Source organism: Odocoileus virginianus, chromosome X (assembly GCF_023699985.2).
Source record: "Odocoileus virginianus isolate 20LAN1187 ecotype Illinois chromosome X, Ovbor_1.2, whole genome shotgun sequence".
Lineage (NCBI taxonomy): Eukaryota > Metazoa > Chordata > Mammalia > Artiodactyla > Cervidae > Odocoileus > Odocoileus virginianus.
Genome location: NC_069708.1, coordinates 10,638,774 through 10,658,952, shown reverse-complemented (window position 1 = coordinate 10,658,952; position 20,179 = coordinate 10,638,774). Strand labels below are relative to the sequence as shown.

The 20,179-nt window shown below is 41.9% G+C and overlaps 2 protein-coding genes across 2 annotated transcripts in view; both read right to left on the bottom strand.

Moving 5' to 3' along the window:
* SYTL5 (synaptotagmin like 5) overlaps window positions 1–20,179 on the bottom strand; it is a 376,311-nt gene that overhangs the window by 147,942 nt on the left and 208,190 nt on the right. The window lies entirely within an intron of this gene.
* LOC110142402 (histone H2A-Bbd type 1-like) lies at window positions 8,520–9,154 on the bottom strand. Its single transcript, XM_020901546.2, has one exon. It carries the CDS (start codon window positions 9,004–9,006, stop codon window positions 8,611–8,613), a length of 396 nt encoding a protein of 131 aa, XP_020757205.2. The 5' UTR covers window positions 9,007–9,154; the 3' UTR covers window positions 8,520–8,610.

Genomic DNA, 20,179 nt, shown 5'->3' with positions numbered 1-20,179 from the left:
GTAAAGAAATTCAGAGTAAAAGGACTACTACTTTATACCTAGAGGTGTAATAGGTTTTTGGCAAAGTGACACAGTACTTCTGCTATGAAACTGATTATGTCACGGATACATAATTGCTCCTATGTTCACTGGGATCTAGAGCAATGCTTCAATTTGTAGATTAAATTAAATGCTAATAACAAGAAGATACCTGTATCTCCCTCCTCATTCCATCAAACTTACAGAGCAGCCCATTGGCCAAAATGTCCCTTCTTTATATATTCCTGTCTTTTTCCTTTTAACCAAATGGTGAGAACGTAGTCTTTCATTTCCTGAAACCAAACCCCACTTCACAAACACAAAACACAAAAATCAAGAAAGAAGATGTCAGATTGAAGTCCACTAGACATAGTATTCTTACCTCAATCTGATGGCTAGAACACTTTTGTAGGCTTACATTTCTTTCAGACACACAAACTGTAGAATGCTGGACTACCTGACCCTCATGGAGTGCTAGGAGCAGAAACTTGAAAAACTAGCCTCTTGTGTTCCCACAATCTATTTATACACTGAACACACCCAGTAGAACACAGTAATATTTATCTGTGGTGGACAGCTATTCCAAAGAAGCAGGTGTATCTCCGCTTGAAAAAAAACGAATGCCTGTGCTGATCAGCAGGGGAAAGGTAAGAGCTGTTTTATCCATTAAAGCACGCTGACATGAGTTACTTTTTAAATCAATGTTTTCAAGATGATTCATTCATTTAATATTCTATTCCCCCAAACTCCTATTATTAAAGGACCTGGGGGAAAATGTATCTAATGACTACAATGAACACATATCTCCCAGGTACTATTCCAAGTGCTTCATATATATAATTTCCTATAGCTTCCAAAACTTATGAGGTATGAACTATTATCCCCATAATACAGATGAGGAAACTAAGAACTTTGCCCAAAGTTACCCAATTAGTAAGTGGTTCATCCAGAAGTTAAATGCAGGCATTCCAGCAACACAGTTCATGTTTCTAACCATGAACCTGCACTGTGTACGTATGACTTTTAGAAGGTAAATTGTAACAGAATGTGGCTGCTCAGTTGAACAGTAGGTAATGAGTGAAGTCTTAATATTTGTACTATGTTGGAGTAAGTGAAAATTTTGGAAGATTATTTCCCCAAGATGAGTACTCATTTATATTATCATAACAGGCCTCTTTTTCTGCTTTTCTGCAATGGTCCTTCAAGGTTCTGGAGAATTAAAAAAAACACCACATGAGTCCAGCTTAAAGTGCCAGTAAAGTTATTAATTTAAGTTCAAAGAATAATACAGAAGAAGCCAATATAATACCTTTTAAAAGTCTCAAGGATAAATGCTTAATTCTGTTTTTCAGATTAGATCAGTTCAGTCGCTCAGCCGTGTCCTACTTTTTGCAATGCCATGGACTACAGCACAACAGGCTTCCCTGTCCATCACCAACTCCTGGAGTTTGCTCAAACTCAAGTCCATTGAGTCGATGATGCCATCCAACCACCTCATCCTCTGTCATCCCCTTCTACTCCTGCCTTCAATCTTTCCCAGCATCAGGGTCTTTTCCAATGAGTCAGTTCTTCGCATTGGGTGGCCAAAGTATTGGAGCTTCAGCATCAGTCCTTCCAATGAATATTCAGGACTGATTTCCTTTAGGATGGACTGGTTGGATATCCTTGCAGTCCAAGGGACTCTCAAGAGCCTTCTCCAACATCATAGTTCAAAAGCATCAATTCAGATTAGATAATTCCTACTAATTTGTCTTCAAATTCACTGATTCTTTCTTCAAGGTGATGTTGAGCCCATCTTTTATGTGCTTTATTTTGCTGATTATAAGTTCTAAATTTTCATTTGGTTATTTACACTTTTCCATTGTCTGTTAAAATTCTTAATCTGTTCATTCATTAAGACAATATTTCCTTCATTCACTGAACATTTGTCTTTAGTTCTTTGACTATAGAATAATTGCTTTAAAGTCTTTGTCTAAAAAATCCAACAACTGGCAATCTTGGGACTTTTCTCTCTTGACTTTTTCTTGACTATTGACAGGTCCTATTTTCCTGTTTTCTCCATGCTGAATATTTTTACTGTATATTAAAAATATTTAGGAACGCTAGGTTCTGAAGAGTGTTGATGTTTGCTCTGTTTAGGATTGCTGGGTTCTGTCGAGTGTCGATGGTTTGTTTAACAGGTAGTTTGATACCTTGGATCTTATGCTTTATTAAAGCATGCAAAAAGCCTAAGTTGTTTCCTAAGCCCAGTTAATTTTGAGGAATCAACCTCCAAATTCTATCTCTTCTACAGATCCTGTAAGAGTTAGGTTTTAGGATTGTTAAAGAGTGAATCTACTGTAGGCCTTACAATGGGGCATAATCTTTACTCCTAAAGCTTCTGGTGTTTCAACTAGATACCCAACATATTAGGAAGGTATTATCAAAGACTCATCACTTGCTTCCTGTATCTCCAACATCCCCCAGCATGGGTCAACTGGTAATATCTCTGTTCCTCTTAACCATGTACCCTCTGGTCAGTCTCAGGCAGTCTTTCCCTATGACTATTCAGCTCAGTCCTCAGCCAAAGACTCTTGGGAAACCTCCAAATGAACTTTTGAAGATTTTCCTTTACATAGCTCCCTCTTCTCTGATGCCTTGTTTTGCAAAATCCAGCTTCTTTAGCTTTACTGAATCTTGATTTCTACCTCATCAGCCCAGCAGTACCATTGTGTGTTGCCTAGAATCTAGCTTCCTGTGCCATTGGAATGTTTCCCCAAGCAGACAACTGGAGTGATGATTTAGCTACCTGTGAGGTTCCTTTGTCTCTGGAATCATAACCTTGTGCTGAGTGTTATACAATGCTCAGAAACAGTCAGCTTATATATTCTGCCCAGTTCTGTGACTGTTTTTGGCAGAAGGGCTACTCTAGTGCCAGTTATTCCAGGGTAAAAGTCTCCCAGGGAGCTTCATCTCTGACAAAGTTTAAATGGTAATAAGAGACCTACTTCTTCTGTTTCATCTTACACAGTCTTGCACAGCTTTACCCAATCTCAAAACATAATCATATGCATCATATGTCAGGAAGGTGGTGGGGAACAATCAATCACCTGGCTGCTCCACCCTTTATCCTCACCGAGCATCTTAGTTTGGGTTCCCTTAGCAGCAGATGCTGAGACATGCATTCAAGTAAAAGTAGTTTCAGAGAAGTTGTAGTTACCTATGGCTTCTGAAACAACATATCATAATCTTTGTGGCTTAAAACACACAGAAATCACTGTCTTACAGTCTAGAGGTCAAGAGGTTTGAAATTATTGTTATTGGGCTAAATTTGGGTACTGACAGGGCCACACTCCCTCCAGAGGTTCTAGAGAATTTGTTTCTTCGCCTTTTCCAGCTCCTAGAGGTACATTCCTTGCCTATGGTCCATTCTACCATCTTCAAAGCCAATAGCATAGTATCTTGCTTCAGTAGTCACCATGCCTTCTTCTATGTCAAAACTCTCCCTCAACCTTTCTCTTATAAGAACACTTGTGATTACACTAAGGGTCCATGCATAAAATCTAGGATATTCTCCTCCACTCAAAATCTTCCACTTAATCATTATTTGCAGGAAAAAAAATCTCTTTTGTCATATAAGGTAAAATTCGCAGGTTTAAGGACTAGCATCGGATATATTTTGGAGCCACTATCCAGCCTACCTAAGTCCACACTCTTGCCCCTAAAGGTTCATGTCCCCCCCACATGCAAAATACATTCACCAAACTCTTCAATCCCAAAAGTCTCAAACTATTTCAGAACAAACTCAAAGTATAAAATCTCATCATCTTGATCAGGTATGAGTGAGATTCTCAGGCAAAATTCCTCTCCATCTATGGACTTGTGAAACTAGAAAATAAGTTATCTACTCTCAAAATATTGTAGTGGGACAGGCATAGTTACAGATATTCTCATTTCACAAGAGAGAACAAGGAGAGTCACTAGCCCAAGAAAAAGCAAAATCTAGCCAGGAAGTTACCTGAGGTTTCAAGGCCTGAAAATAATCCTCTATGTCTTGAAGTCTTTGGCCTGTGATTCAACCCTGTGGGACACAGTCTTCACCCTAGGGCCTGTGGCTCTGACCTCTAGCACATTTCTATGCTACCGAACAATATTCTTGTATCTCTTCTTTGTATTCACTTTTTTAAAAAATGGTTTTAACATCTCCTGGTTCTCTCATGACTCAGGTAAAAATCTCTCAACATGTGTTCATTTCACATCTGTGTTTATGTGATTTATTTTGTTCTAAAAATTATCTTTAAGACAAATTTAATATAAAGAAATTGATTGCATTTCTACACACTAACAAAATATCAGAAAGAGAAATTAAGGAAATAATTCCATTCACCATTGCATTAAAAAGAATTAAATATCTATGAATAAACAAACCTACCTAAGGAGGTCAAAGGTCTATACTCTGTAAACTAAAAAATATTAATGCAATATATTGAAGATGACACAAACAGTTGAAAAAATATATCATGTTCCTGGCTTGGAAGAGTCAGTATTGTTAAAATGACCATACTACCCAAGGCAATCTAGAGATTTAATGCAATCCCTATCAAATTACAAATAGCATTTTTCACAAAAATAGGAAAATGAGTTTAAAATGTGTATGGAAACACAAAAGATCCTGAATAGCCAAAATAATCTTGTGAAAGAACAGGGCTATAGGAGTCATGCTCCCGGACCTCCCACTGTATTACAAAGCTACAGTAATCAAAACAGTATGGTACTGGCATAAAATCAGATACATATACCAATGGAACAGGATAGAGTGCTCAGAAACAAGCCCACTATGGTCAATTAATCTATAACAAAGGAGGCAAGAATATACAATGGAGAAAAGACAGTGTCTTCAATAAGTGGTGCTGAGAAAACTGTAAAAGAATGCAATTAGAGCATTCTCTAACACTATATACAAAAATAAACTCAAAATTAATTAAAGACATAAATGTAAAATGTAATACCAAAAAACTCTTAAGATGAAAACATAGGCAAAACACTATAACATAAATCACAGGAATATTTTTTTTGGATCTGTCTCCTAAAGCAAAGGCAATAAACAAATGAGACTGAATGGAACTTAAAAAGTTTTTTCACAGCAAAGGAAGACACTGACAAAATGAAAGACAATCTACTGAATTGGAGAAAATATTTGCAAATGATATGACTAATAAGGGATTAATACACAACCTGTATAAATAGCTCATACAACTCAACATCCAAAAAAACCTTGATTTAGAAATGAGTGAAAGAAATGAATAGATGTTTTTCTAAACAGGAAATGAAAAACCACAATGAGATATTGCCTCACTTTTGTCATTATGCCTATCATCAGAAAGAGCACAAATAACATATGTTGATGAGGATGGGAAAAAGGAATCTTCATATACTGTTGGTGGGAAATTAATGGGTGTAGCCACTGTGGAAAAGAGTGTGGAGCTTCCAAAAAAAAAGAAAAAAAAACTAAAAACTACCCAGCAATTCCACTCCTGGGTATATAGCCAAGAAAAACAAAAACACTAATTAGAAAAGGTGCATGCACCTCAGTGTTCAAGTGAAGCATTATTTATAATTGTCAATATAGAGAATCAACATAAGTATCCATCTATAGATGAATGGATAAAGAAGATGTGATACACACACACACACACACACACATACACACACAATGGAATACTGCTGCTGCTGCTAAGTTGCTTCAGTCGTATCTGACTCTGTGACCCCATAGACAGTAGGCCACCAGGCTCCACCGTCCCTGGGATTCTCCAGGCAAGAACACTGGAGTGGGTTGCCATTTCCTTCTCCAACGCATGAAAGTGAAAAGTGAAAGTGAAGTCGCTCAGTCATGTCCAACTCTTCGGCGACCCCATGGACTGCAGCCTACCAGGCTCCTCCATCCATCGGATTTTCCAGGCAAGAGTACTGGAGTGGGTTGTCATGCCCTCCTCCAAGGGATCTTCCTGACCCAGGGATGGAACCTCCATCTCCTGCCTCTCCTTCATTGGCAGGTGGGTTCTTTACCACTGAGCCACCTGCAAAACCACACCTGCAAAGCCCTTTATTTCATCTGGGAGATATTAATATATTAGATCATGAAAAGTCTGAATTTAAAGGAGCTCTGTTCTGATTATCATATCTAATAAATCATTAATTATATAAAGGAAGTATTCTTTAAATTCCCTGAAAATAAAGAAATTGAACTGTGACACTTAAAATGGGCTAGATTGAAATAATACATATTCTCTAAGAAACAAACAACCATTTTAAGATCTCAAATGCATAAAATGTGATTAAACCTTTAGCAAACAAGTCTAGTTTAACAGTTCAGGTTTTATGAAAATTATATCATCCTTCATTTATCCATATTAGGTGTAATACAAGCAAACTTTTTTAAGCTACTCGGGTATTTTTTTTCCCCAAAACTTATGCACTTTTACTGATTAAATGACCTAGAATTCCTTCCAATAAAATTTTAAGACTTGAAAAATCTGTTTAATCAAATCCAGTTATTTTGCTGACAAACCTAAATTTGCACAATAATAAAATTCTAGGTATATCAGCTTGAGAGCATTTCAACATCCTTAGGTAACTAAAAACCTTGGATGACACTAAATTGAGTTATAATGGATAGTTTTACTATTTAAAAGATAATACAGTGAAACACTGTTTAGCTATAATTTTAATTTATACACTTGTGCTTATTTGTATGTGCTGCAAGGAGGCTAAATCTTCAGCTCTGTTGATCAACATGTTCACTTTTGTCACACTGAGAAGCTGTACATATAAGGAATGTGTGTGGCCAAAAAAGGTGGGTTAGGTATATATGTGACCTAGTCCAGTAAAAATCACATGAAGTACACAGTTATGGACCCCCAGACCTCTCTGCAAAATAAAAGTGATTTTAATTCAAATTTTTAATTCATATACATCAGTGAGACCCTACTATGAGCCTCAAAATTCAGGGGAAAAAAGAGAATGCTTCTGTTCTAAAGTAAAATGACATTTTGTTCCAGAATAGGAAAGAGGGCACTGAAATAAAAAAATAAGCATGTATGTACTTAATACAGAAAAGTAAAGAAGGTGTATGGAAATCAACTTTGAAAAATAGCACAAATTTGTATTACATTTTTTCCAAGTCTGACTCAGTTTTCATGAGTTTATTCATATGATTTTCAAAAACAGCTTCTGATTATTTAGTATCAAATATCATATTGAATATTGAACTCAAATCTGAGAACTGCATTTGCTCTCAGTAAAAAAGACTAAGTTTTGTTAGAGAGTTTGCTCTAGTTTCCTCAAGTCTGTCTGCTTTTATTAGAAGATTGCAAAAGTTCATTGCTCAGCTCCATTAGTTTCCTAAGACTGCACTTACAAATTACCACAGACTTGGCTAAAATAAAAAAATAAAACATTTATTTGTTTTAATTCTGGAGGTCAGAAGTTTGAAACATGTTTCTCTGGGCGACCTACTTTGTACTTTGCCCCCAAAAGCAGAGATCTGTATCTCAACAGAATAACTGAACCAGGCCTGGCCGCCCCGTGGGGGACCTGTCTCAGCAGCTGGGGAGGGAGACACGGGCAGCCATCTGTTAGGGGCGTGGCCTGTGCCAGGCTCTGCGTTAAGTCACAGTTTACAGGCACATGGTGACGTCATCTCTGGGAAAACCCCGAGATGGAGGCACTCCGATTATCCCTGTTTTACAGGTGAGGAAGCTGCTCCTCACAGGAGACAGATGCATGTTCAAGAGCACACAGCCAGAAAGTGGTGACCTGGGATGGCGAACCCAGGCCCACTGACCCCACTGTTGAAGCCAGCTGGGCAGCCTCTGACCAGTCGTGTAGACAGGCCAGGAGCAGCGGGGGGGGCCCTGCGGCATCTGATGAACGTCCACAGAGAGTGTCACAGCACTGCCCAATAAGCCTGTCTCACGTCTCTTTTTTGGACTGAGACAGGGTAAAATAAAGAATACATGAACTCCACAGGGCCGTAATTCCTTTTGTGTGTATTTCTTTATGGTTTCCCCATCACTCCTCGATCTTCATGTCAAAGTCCTGCCCCATTAAGTTCACACTGACCGCCCCGCCATCCTCTTCAATCACCCCCTTGGCTTCACCTCCCACTTGTAGGTGGTCCCCACCAGGAATAAAGCCTTAGGCTCCTCCCTCACGGGTTTCAGCCCCTCCCCCATTACCACCATCCTTCTGGGAATCCAACAGGCCCTCTCCACGCCAACCTCCCAACCTCCCTGGTCCAGACTCCTTCAGAGCCAGTGAGGAAGTCCTGCCCCGCAACCTCAGCCAGCGACGGCCCCCAGGACCACACACCATCCTGTCACCATCGGAAACCGCTCCCCGATTTCAGGATTCCAGCATCCCTCCCTGACCACCCACTCCACCCCTCCATCCCTCATGAGAGGGCCCCCCTGCCACCCCATGTCGCCCAGACGCCTCAAGGACAAATGACAGAAAGCGAGCAGTTACAAGCACAGCCATTAACACTTTAATAATAGTGCTGATGGCAAAGGGCCAGGCCTCCCTCATCTGTGGGCAGTTTGGGGCGAGATGAAGCTACTGATGAGGTGTGGCTGGACTTGGGGGCCTGGGCATCCCTACTTCTTCTTGGGAGGGGGTTGGTGCAGCTGTGGGCTGAGAGGAGAAGGGGCTGGGCTCAAAGAGGTGGCAGAGATTCTCATTGTTGGTCAGCGCCCTCTGCACGTGTTCCGGGCTGATGCGCACCCTGTGGTTGGCGCTGGCCTCCTTCCCCGCCAGGTCCAGGATGTTGGCCGTCAGGTATTCAAGGACTGCGGTCAGGAACACAGGTGTGGCTGAGCTCAGGCGCTGGGTGCCCTGACGCTCTCGCAGGAGGCGGTCCACGCGGCTCACGGGGAGCTGCAGCTCGGCCCTGGTGGAACGAGAATGCCTCTTACTGCGATGGCAGTTCGATAGGCGTCTTCCCCGAGACATGGTGTCGGCTGGATGTTGCCTCGATCAGCCCAGACTACCGATCCCGCTGGCTGGGGCCTCCCTAGATGCCAGTGCCTTTCTGCTGGCTGTGCCCCCTTGCTCAGCTCTCTTATTGCTCAGGGGGCTGCCTTTGTGACAGCTCAGGCTTTGTGATGTCATCGGTGGCCAGTTGGCCCTGACCAGGACTGGCCTAGAAATGGTTGTGATAGGAACCTCTTTTTAAAGGGAACTCTATCTATTTCACTGTAACAGTCTAGTAAAAAATAAATAAATAAGCAAACAGGGGGCATGGAGAGAAAAAGAATGTTTTAATGGAAACACTGCCCTGTCCCTGGAACACCACTTCAGCTTATCTGAGCCTAGCCTTGGATTATCTTTGAACTGGTTCACATCCCTCTGTAAATTGGTGGTCACTGATAGACATACTGAATGCCTTGTCCAGGGGAGATCCATTTGTCTCACTTCTCATATTGTAATAAAACCAATCGTGCCTCCAATTACACATTTAAAATACTCTGCTTCAAAACTTACATGTTTGTTCTTCAGGTCATCTTTTGTTATACCATCTGCCAATCCCTTCATGAGTTAAACAGATTCTTTGAATACAAGTACATTCTGTATCTTTAAGAGTGTTATGATGGACTCTGAAGGAGAAATGCCGAATGAAACACTAAACTAAGGGCCTCTTCATTGCCTTTCCTTAGATTTGAAACCATATTCCTCAAAGAATAAAATGAAACAAATTTACTATTGCACTGCTCTGCAAACATGATTTGGGTACTGCCATGGGGTCATTATTGTCTACTAGTCAGCGACAAGACCTATAGAAATCACAAGCTAGCATTTAGTGACCATTCTAGCAATCTGGCTGTACAACAACTCTTAGGTGAGTGGAATCATCCTGTTGAACAGGGTATGTATTAGTCCAGGTGTGGCTGAACTTCAGTGAAGTGTCATACATAAGCTTCATATTAGTCACGTAAAATAAGGCTGTATCTGTTTGCAACGAACTTGCACAGTAACAGAAAATATTGACACTATACCAAAACAATTTGAAGAGCACAGTGCTACACTAATTTACTGAATTGAGAAGATTTTATCTTTCAGAAAATTGTGGTTTTACAATTAATTTACAATGGAAACAATGAACTCAAATATCTGTAGGAGCCAGCAATATGCTGTACATGAGTGAAGAGGGTCACATGTGAGATACAACAGAGAAAGGAAAGGCCCAGTATGGATTCAAGAAGTCAGACATCTTCATTGGACTCTAGCCATGGATGGTCAGACATTTTGATTTTCACCCAAAAAATTGAGATTTTTCAGGCAAAAAGTTCTTGATTCGTAAATGTTGCTTGATAATGAATTTGCCTTTAAAAATGTCATTGTAGGGGACTTCCCTGGTGGGCCAGCGGTAAAGAATCTGCCTATCAATGCCAGGGACACGAGTTCAATCCCTGGTCCAGGAAGATCCCACAGGCTGCTGAGCAACTGAGCACTGAATCACAATTACTTGAGCCTGGGAGCCACAACTGCTGAGTCCACATGCCTAGAGCCTGTGCTCTGCAACAAGAGATGCCACCGCAATGAGAAGCCCTTGCACCACAACTAGAGAGAAGCCCCTGCTTGCTGCAACTAGAGAAAGCCCGTGCACAGCAATGAAGACCCAGCAGAGCCAAAAATAAATAAATAAATTTTTAAAAAGATAGTCACTGTAGGCCTAATAATTCCATTTACTGACTAGATTAGGTATGTTAAGTGGACACTTTGTAATTTGTTTTCTAGGGACATCCTATATTGGTGTTCATATAGTCTCCTCTTCCTTGAATCTCATTTTGAGGCTCTGAAAGCCCTTTGTAAAGAGTCAGGTGGTCTCTGGCAACTTCCTACAGGACCAGTCAGATTCAGGGACCAGGGGATCCTGGGCCCTCAAACACCTCTCTTCTCAGAGGCTGTCTTCAGAGGGAGGCCAGCCTTATTCCCAGGCCTTGTGTTCACGCCAACAGCAAGCTGACATCACTCTCCAAGGTCTTTCCAGGCTGGACTCATGGGCTCACATCATCTCACATGGGATGTTTTCACCTGTGCTGACCTGTGTCTGGTGTCTGACCCTGGCCTGCCCTGACACTGATTTTGGTTACAGATCTGGTTTGGCAGGCACGCCCTCCCCAGTCCCTGTTCCCACTCATACTGGTTTCAGTGTTCCCGCTCTCAACAGGGCACTGGTCATCACTGGTCTCTGCAGGGCTTAAGTCAGAACAAATCATGCCTCACAAGCCCCCTTCCCGTGTTTTCAAAATGCACAAAAGGACTAATCTTGGGTGACTCATGCTTTCCCAAGGGCAGTGGTTCTCAGCCTCTGCCTGCCTTCTGCCCCTGGTCCTGGGGAGGAGTGGGGTGTGGTAGGGTGCCGCAGTTAGCTGGAGGACAAGCTGCCCGGGGCCCCCGTGTCTCCTGTGAACCCACAGGCACAGATGTGAGTTCTTAAAGGGATGGCGGTACAGCTTTCCCTGATTCTCCCCTGTCCACATGACTTTGCACACAGCCTGCCCACATGAGGTCAGAAAAGCTCAACCTCCAAACCTAGTCATCAAACAGAGTCTAAAGAGCCCAAGAAGCCTGGCTCCCTGCAGGTGTCACAGGGGCCACTAGTGCTGACACAGCATGGTCTGTAAGGTGACCCTGACCACACAGACCTGCTAACTGGACATGGCTTATCCACATACTATGACATTTCTGGTCCTTAATGTATCTTCTGGTCTGACTTCCGGTGAGGTATCCTGGAGACTACATTTTGTGCTAAAACATGCCATAGCCATAAGCCAAAATCAACAGCTTTCAAGAACCACACAGCTACTTAGCCAACATGGTAGGATGTGAATATCATGATTGATTCCCTGGCACCAGTCACCCTGGAGGCACTCCCTGTTGTCTGAAAATCACTGGAAGATGAGGCATCATGCCTTGGACACAAAGATGCTCCATTTCAGGGACGGGGTGGCAGGGCTGGTGCCCTCACATGACCATCTAAAGGACACTCTCCACCTGATGTCGCTGGAGAGAGGCCTGCTGGCCACTCAAATGAGCAGGAGAGTAAGAGGGGGGCTTGACTAATGCCCGGAGGGTGCCATGGCTCTCGTTAATAATTCACAAATCTGTGTGGTGAACATCTTGACAGTCAGAGAAAAGTTTCTTTTATTTTTTTTTAAATTTATCTTTAATTGGAGGATAATTGGGCTTCCCTTGTGGCTCAGCTGGTAAAGAATCCACCTGCAATGCAGGAGACCTGGGTTTGATCCCTGGGTTGGGAAGATCTCCTGGAGAAGGGAAAGGCTACCCACTCCAGTACTCTGGCCTGGAGAATTCCGTGGACTGTATAGTCCATGGGGTCCCAAAGAGTTGGACACGACTGAGCGACTTTTTGCTTTATAATGTTGTGTTGGTTTCTGCCATACAATGTGAATCAGCCATAACTATACATATATTGATATCCCAAGAAGAGTCAATTAAACACGCACCAACTCCTTCAACTTCTAAGCACACCCGACATGGTTACTCTCAAGACACTCCTGAGAAGTTGCCAAAAGATAAGCCAGCTCCAAGCTTCCATCAGTAGTGAAAGGAGGGAAATAGAGGGTGTCACCAGACAGAGGGGAGCAGAAAGGGAACTAGGATGAGGACTGTCTGGTTCCCAGATGTAGCCCTGGCTTCCTCGTCTGTACAGCACTCTCACTCTCTGTCTCCCCACAAAATTCAGCAGGCTGAGGTTTTTACAGAGGCCCAAGCATCCAGCAATGAAGTGAGAACCAGGTCCAGGCTAATTTACTACTGTCCACAAGAGTATAGAAGGCTACATTCTGCCAAAAACATAACACTGATATTACCCAACATGGTAAAATACATTACTAATATTTTCTGGAATGAAGCATGACATAAATAAATGAAACAAACCAGACAATAACTTCTTTTATGCGTATTTCTCTATGGTTTCCCCATCACTCCTCAATCTCCATCTAAAGATACTGACCCATTAATTTAATGCCAACTCCTATGCCACCCTTTCCATTCACCCCATTGCCATTACCTCTGATTTTAGATATTTCCCATCATAATAAAGTTCATGCCAAATGCTCTTCCACTCTCTCCATCCATCCCCCTTGTCATCATCACCCACTTTCAGGTGTTCGCCATGATTAATAAAGCCTTCAGCTTGTCCATCACGGTCTGTAGCCCCTCCCGAGTTACCACCATCATTCGCGGAATTCAACATGCCCCCTCTCCGGCCAACTTCACAACCTCCCAGCCTGGATTCCCTCAGAGCCAGTGAGTAAGTCTTCATCCCAAAACCTCAGTCAGAGACCCCCCCCAGAATCACTCCCGACACTGTCACCGCTGGAACCCATTCCGTGAAATCACAGATTTCAGCATCCCACCCTGACTGCACCTTTCACTCCACTCTCCATGAGAGGACTCCCCACCAATGTCCCCCACATGCCTCAATGACAAATGACAGAAAGAGAGCAGTCAGAAGCACAGACATGGATTTAAGCACCTTAATACCATTTATTGATGACAGAAGCCAGGGTTCCTCAGCTGAGAAGTTGTGCCTTGGGCTGAGGTTATGAAGGCTCCTGGCAAGCTCTGAGGATTGAGCTTCAGCCATTCCTTCTGGATCCAGGCATCTCATCAAACAGAGTGAAGGGCACATTCGTCAAGTGGTGATGAGGTTCTACGTTGTCGCCCCCCGGGCTCTCCACACCCTGTGGAGTGACCTGCACATCGCCATTGGCCTCAGCACCGACCAGATCCAGCCAGAATGTAGTCAGTGAGATAACTGAGCATGGAAAAGAAGGAAATCTGGTTGGATGAACTCAGGGTGTGGACATATTCATCCTCTTGCAGAAGACAGTCCAAGGGGCACACGGGGAACTGCAGCAGGGAGGATACAGGATGGGAGGGTGTCTGGTAAGAGCACTCCTCACTTCGTTCTTCCGACATGCTCTTGGCTGGCTTTGCTTCTGCAGATCAAGCTCTACTTAATTTTCCTGCCGGACTGAGTCTCTTAAGACCCGTGCACTGAGCCCAACACATTTTATCCCTGTGCTCTAGTCCCCCATTGATCAGGGGGCTACCTCTGTGACACCTTCAACTTTGGGATGTCACTGGTTTCCACTGTGCCCTAATCAGGTCTCAGCTAAGCCACGTCCATGTCAGAAACCTGGTCACCCCATTGCCCCCTGATATCGAGGGAAGTGTACTTGACTATACTATTGTACAGATGTGTGTTTCCCTGGCAAACTTTTCCCTATCTTTAGGGTACCAGACCACATTATCTGATTGTAGACTTGGACTGTCTTTGAGGTCTTTGACAATCTTTGGTTAGTTGGAGGTTACTCACAAACATATAAGAGATTCTGTATAGTAGAGATTAAACTGTCCCCTTCTCATGATGTAATGAAATCAGTTTTGCTTCCATGTACACATTCATTTAAATATTCTTGATCAGTATTCCTGTATCCAATGTTTGATTTCTCTTTGGAACAAGTTATAATACTTTTCCATTCCTTCACTGAGTAAAATAAAGTCTTTTAACTCATGTTCAGTTCAGTTGCTCAGTCGTGTCCAACTCTTTGCGACCCCATGAACCGCAGCACGCCAGGCCTCCCTGTCCATCACCAGCTCCCAGAGTCCACCCAAACTCATGTCCATTGAGTCGGTGAGGCCACCCAACCATCTCATCCTCTGTCATCCCCTTCTCCTCCTGCCCTCAATCTTTCCCAGCATCAGGGTCTTTCCAAATGAGTCAGCTCTTCGCATCAGGTGGCCAAAGTATTGGAGGTGAACATGAGTTTATTATGTGTCTTGATTTTTACAGTTTGAAAAATATCTTTGGATCATTTTGGAATTTACGATGAGATGCTTAATGGATTCATCAGAACCCGGTAAACATTGTAAAGAGAGGGAAAGTGCATTTGGTGCTCACTTTAAGTTCAGATATTTCTCTTCCTGGCTGTCCTTGGTGAAGCCAAAGCACAAGAGATGTTTCTTCTCATCTTCTTTTTTCCTCATTTGAATTGTCATCTCTACAAAGTTTGTGTTTCTGCTTGTTTCTGGTTCATGTACAGCTGATAACAGTTACTGCTATTTCAATTCCCAAAGCGAAAGTAGAAGAAAGAACTCTCTGATTCCAGCAATTTCAATATTCAAGCAGGCAAACCTCCATAGATTTCAAGGCCTGGCAATAATTCTTTGTGACTTGAGGCTCCTCCTTCTGACTCCAGGACTTCACCCCCTGACCATAGCTCTGCCCTCTAGGCCCTGGGCTCTCCCTTCAGAATCATCTTGCCTTTATTTTGAATGGAACACATGTTTGCAGCTGAGTAGCTTTATCAGCCTGTTTTGTGCTTGTCAAATTTTGGGAGCCCCACAGCCTCCTTTCGTCTTCTATCTATCCTTTCAGTTAGAGATGGCATTGTTCATGCTGATTTAACATGCTCAAGAATCCTGTAGCCTCCCATGTGTGTCTTGAGGAATCCATGCCCTTACACAAAAGGCTCATTCAGAGATTCTCTATTCCTAGATTCTACTGCGATGACTATGGTTATCGATGAGTCACAGCCCATTTTGCTTCATGGAGCCCTCTGTTTATATATTCTGGTATTCTGATACCTTGGAGGTAACTAGCAAAAAATATCTAGCTACATCCTTGATATTTTTCTCTACAGGACACTTTCCTGACAGTGAATCCTTTCATTTTAATGTACTTTTGCAAACTGGACAGGCTGAGACTTTCTCGTATCTTTAAGTTCTAAGTTCCTTTTTGTTTAACAGATCTTCCCTCAATTTGTTTTTTTTCTCTACCATTTTCACTACTAGTAGCAAGAAGAAACAAGGGCATACCTTCAACACTTATCTTGGAAATCTGCTCTATTTAACTGCAAGTTATTTAAAATTTAGCTTACAATTTAAGTTGTCCAATTAAATTACAATTTAATTTCTAAGCTAAATTTTCAAGTCATTGCTTTTAAGTTCTGCTTGCCACATAACTGCAGGAGACAATTCACCTAAAATTTATACTACTGTGTAACAAGAATCCTCTCAAGTTTCCAAAATCATGTTCCAATTTTCCTTCCAAATCTTTACCAGCAGAGGGTGTGGGAAAAAAGGAACCTTCCTACACTGTTCGGGGGAATGTAAATTGGTACAACCGCTATAGAGAACAGTGTGGAGATTCTGTAAAAACTAAAAATAGAGTTGCTATATGATCCAGTAATCCCACCCCTGGCCATATATCCAGAGAACACCATAATTCAAAAAGATACATGTACCCGTATGTTCACTGCAGCATTATTTACAATAGTCAAGACATGGAAGCAACATTAAGTGTCTATCAATAGGTGAATGAATAAAAAAGATGTGGTACATATACACAATGGAATGCTACTCGGCCATTAAAAAGAACAAAATAATGTCATTTGCAGCAACAGGGATGGGCTTTATAGATTGTTATACTGAGTGAAGTATGTCAGACAGAGAAAGACAAATATCATATGCTATCGCTTACATGTGGAACCCCCCAAAAGCCAAAACAAATGAACCTATATACAAATCAGAAATAGATGAACAACCATTTCAAAACAAGCCTATGGTTACCAAAGGGGAAGGAGGGGAATAGATATATTAGGAGTTTTGAGATTAACAGATACACACTACTATATATAAAATAGATAACCAACAAAGACCTACTGGATAGCACAGGGAACTATACTGAATATTTTGCAATAACGTATGAGGGATAAGAATCTGAAAAGATTACATGTATGAACCATTTTGCTATACACCTGAAATTAACACAATATTATAAATCAACAACAAAAAATTAAATTTTTAAGAAAAATGTCTTCACCAGCAACATCTATAACATCAATATTTCTAAAAATTGTCTATTTATTATCATTTAGGTATTCTCTATGACAATAATGGCTTTCTCTAATGTGTTCCTATTTGAGCCCTCACCAGCAGCACTTTCAACATTCATATTTCTATTAACTGTTCAAGGTAATATAGCATTTGTCTGTCATCCTCCTCAAAATTACTCCAATCTATAGCCATTATCCAATTCCAAAGGAACTTCTTCTTTTAGGCATTTGTTACAGCTGCACCCAACTTCCTGGTACCAAAATCTGTATTAAGATTCCTGTGGTTGCTAAAACAGATTTGGTAGCTTACACCAACACATATTTAGTCTTGTACAACTCTGGAGGTAAAAAGTTCAGAACAGTTCCACTGGGCTGAAAACAACTTGCCAACAGGGCCATCCTCTGGAGGATACACAGGAAAATGTTTCATGGCCTTTTCCAGACCCCAGAGCTCTCTGTACATTCCTTCTATTTCTTGTCCCCTTTCTTCAACTTCACAGCCAACAATGTAGCATCTTGCTTCAAGGGTCAAATTTTCTCCTTCTGTATCAAATCTATCTCTGCCTCCCTCTAATAATGACATGTGTGTTTACACCCGGACTCGATTAGATAATACACAATAATCTTCCACCTCGAGATCATTGACTTAATCTTATATGTGAATTCTCTCTTGCCATATAAGGAAACATTTGCAGATTTAAGAGATTTGGAATTGGTTATTTTTGGTGGCCACTTACTCAGCCTATTAGGGCTTCCCTGATGGCTCAGTGGTAGATAATCTGCCTGCAATGCAGGAGATGTGAGTTCAGTCCCTGGGTCAGGAAGATACCATGGAGCAGGAAATGGCAACCAACTCCAGTATTCTGACATGGGAAATCCCGTGGAGTAGGGCCTGTGGGCTACAGTCCACGGGGTTGCAAAACGGTCAGACACAAAGTGACTCAACAACAACATTGTTCAGCCTATCACAGCCAGCATTCCCAGGAAACTCTAGCTGGGAAGTGAAAAATACAAACAGGGCAGCAAAGAAAGCAAACAAAGTGTTCATTATTAATCAGCTTAATATCACCGAAGAACTTCTGAGGTAGAAAACACACTTTCCAGGGGAAGATAATGCCTACGCATTCTAGACTACCATGTAATTAAGCAGGGGTGGGTTCTGACAATCTAGTAAAACCCTCACACAAAGAAACGCCTGTTCTAGGACCTCCCAGGTGATCCAGTGGTTAAGATTCCATGCTTCCAACGCAGGGGGCAAGGGTTCAATCTCTGCTCAGGGGAATAAGATCCAACATGCCATACAGCATGGCCAAAGTAAATAAATACAATTTTTAAAATTGGAAAAAAAAGAAATACAGGTTCTGACATTTGAAAGTCAGGCAAATATGCCTCTAAATTGTATAGGCTGTGGGGGTTTGGCCAGGATACTGACATCATCTTCTATGCCTAGAATGTACACACACACACACACACACACTCCTTATAAAGTCTTTTCCTTTCTCCTTATCACACACACACACACACACACTCCTTATAAAGTCTTTTCCTTTCTCCTTATCTCACACACACACACACACTCCTTATAAAGTCTTTTCCTTTCTCCTTAACACACACACACACACACACACACACACACTCCTTATAAAGTCTTTTCCTTTCTCCTTATCTCCCACCTGCTCTTCCTTCATTTAACAAATGTTTATTTGTCAGGAAGCATTTAACAAGAGACTTCGTGTGTGCTGTTTTGGATCTGTCAGGAACCCTCTGGCCCTTATTAATTCCTGAATATTCAAGAATTAAGAGAGGCACGCCTTTCCAGGGACTGAGGAATCCAGGCATTTCTCCTTACGGTGATAAGCACCTTCTTCCTTTTAATGAGCCATATGGTAAAAGGTGATTGTTTGCAACTCTCTCTTTGATAGGGACCGTCTTATGTTTTGTAAGTTTGGAATTTTAATCTTTATCTTTGCTCAGAATAACCACCTTGTAAGACAGTATATATGCACACACCATGTTGATTAAAACACCTTTGCTCCATCAGAGCTTTGATCCCCATGTCTTTCTTTCTTTTTTTCTCTATCTCTCTCTATTTCTGGATGATTCCCTGGAGTGCGGAAGCTGGATGCATAACCCAGGGAATATTAGCCTCTTTCCTTCTTTCACTCTCTCGTTGTCGACTCCAGACCACCAGGTTCCTGCCCATTAAAGGACCAACAAGTGGCGCCCAGAACAGGGCCTGGTACACGTGGCTTCGGACAGAGTGACCCCAGGGCCTACTGAGGCCGATAAGTACTAAGACACGGGTCAACTGGCTGGAAAGCCCCCTCACTTTTCTACTTTACATCAGCACTTTTTTAAAGTTCAGGGATTTTTGGTTTCACGCCAGAGAATAGAGGCTTGCCTTCAGACAGTGGTTGAATGTAACCCTTGGTTCCCTAATGAAGGTAGTTCCAATAGATTTCTGGCCCCTATGGGCTCTCATTGAAGCTGTGATTCTGCCATTTCAAGGTAATTCTAGCCCTCTTGATATTCGGCAACAGGCAGAACACTTATTACATGGGTATGAATTAGACGATGATACCTTACAAAAGGCCCAATTAGAACAATAAAAGATACTTCAAGATTTTCCTACCAACCCTGCCCCGGTTGCTCCAAGCGCTCCTCCCCTGCCTGAGGGCACATATCCCAAAGTCTCTCCCTCCTTAAAACCTAAAGATTCTGACAACTCCCTTAAGACACCTTTTAAACCGACAACACCTTTCTGAATAACAATAATCTACCCCCTTTGCAACAGAGGCTCTCTGAATTGCTGGCTTTGCAATCACAGGTCTCTGAAGCCTATGGTTTTTCTGCCTTTCCAGTCTTAAGAAATGTTGAGGCTCAAGGGCAGATAATACCTCAATATGAAGGTATTAACCTTTTTCATGTGCAACAAATGAAAAAGGCTGGAACTATGTATGGCCCACATTCGCCTTTTTCTAGAGAGATTCTAAATGCTATGGTGTCTTCTATTGGAACCTTTATTCCCTATGATTGGCGAATTTTAATAAAAGCTCTCTTTAAACCAGGAGAGTATCTTCAATGGACAATGTGGTTTCAAGATATAGCCAGAGATCATGTTAACAGAAATGCTCGAGCTGGCGCTTCCCAAAACCAAATTACTTTTGAAATGTTAACTGGCACTGGACAATTTGACGCTATAAAAGCTCAAATACGATGCCCTCCTTTGTTGCATTATCAATTAAAAACAGTGG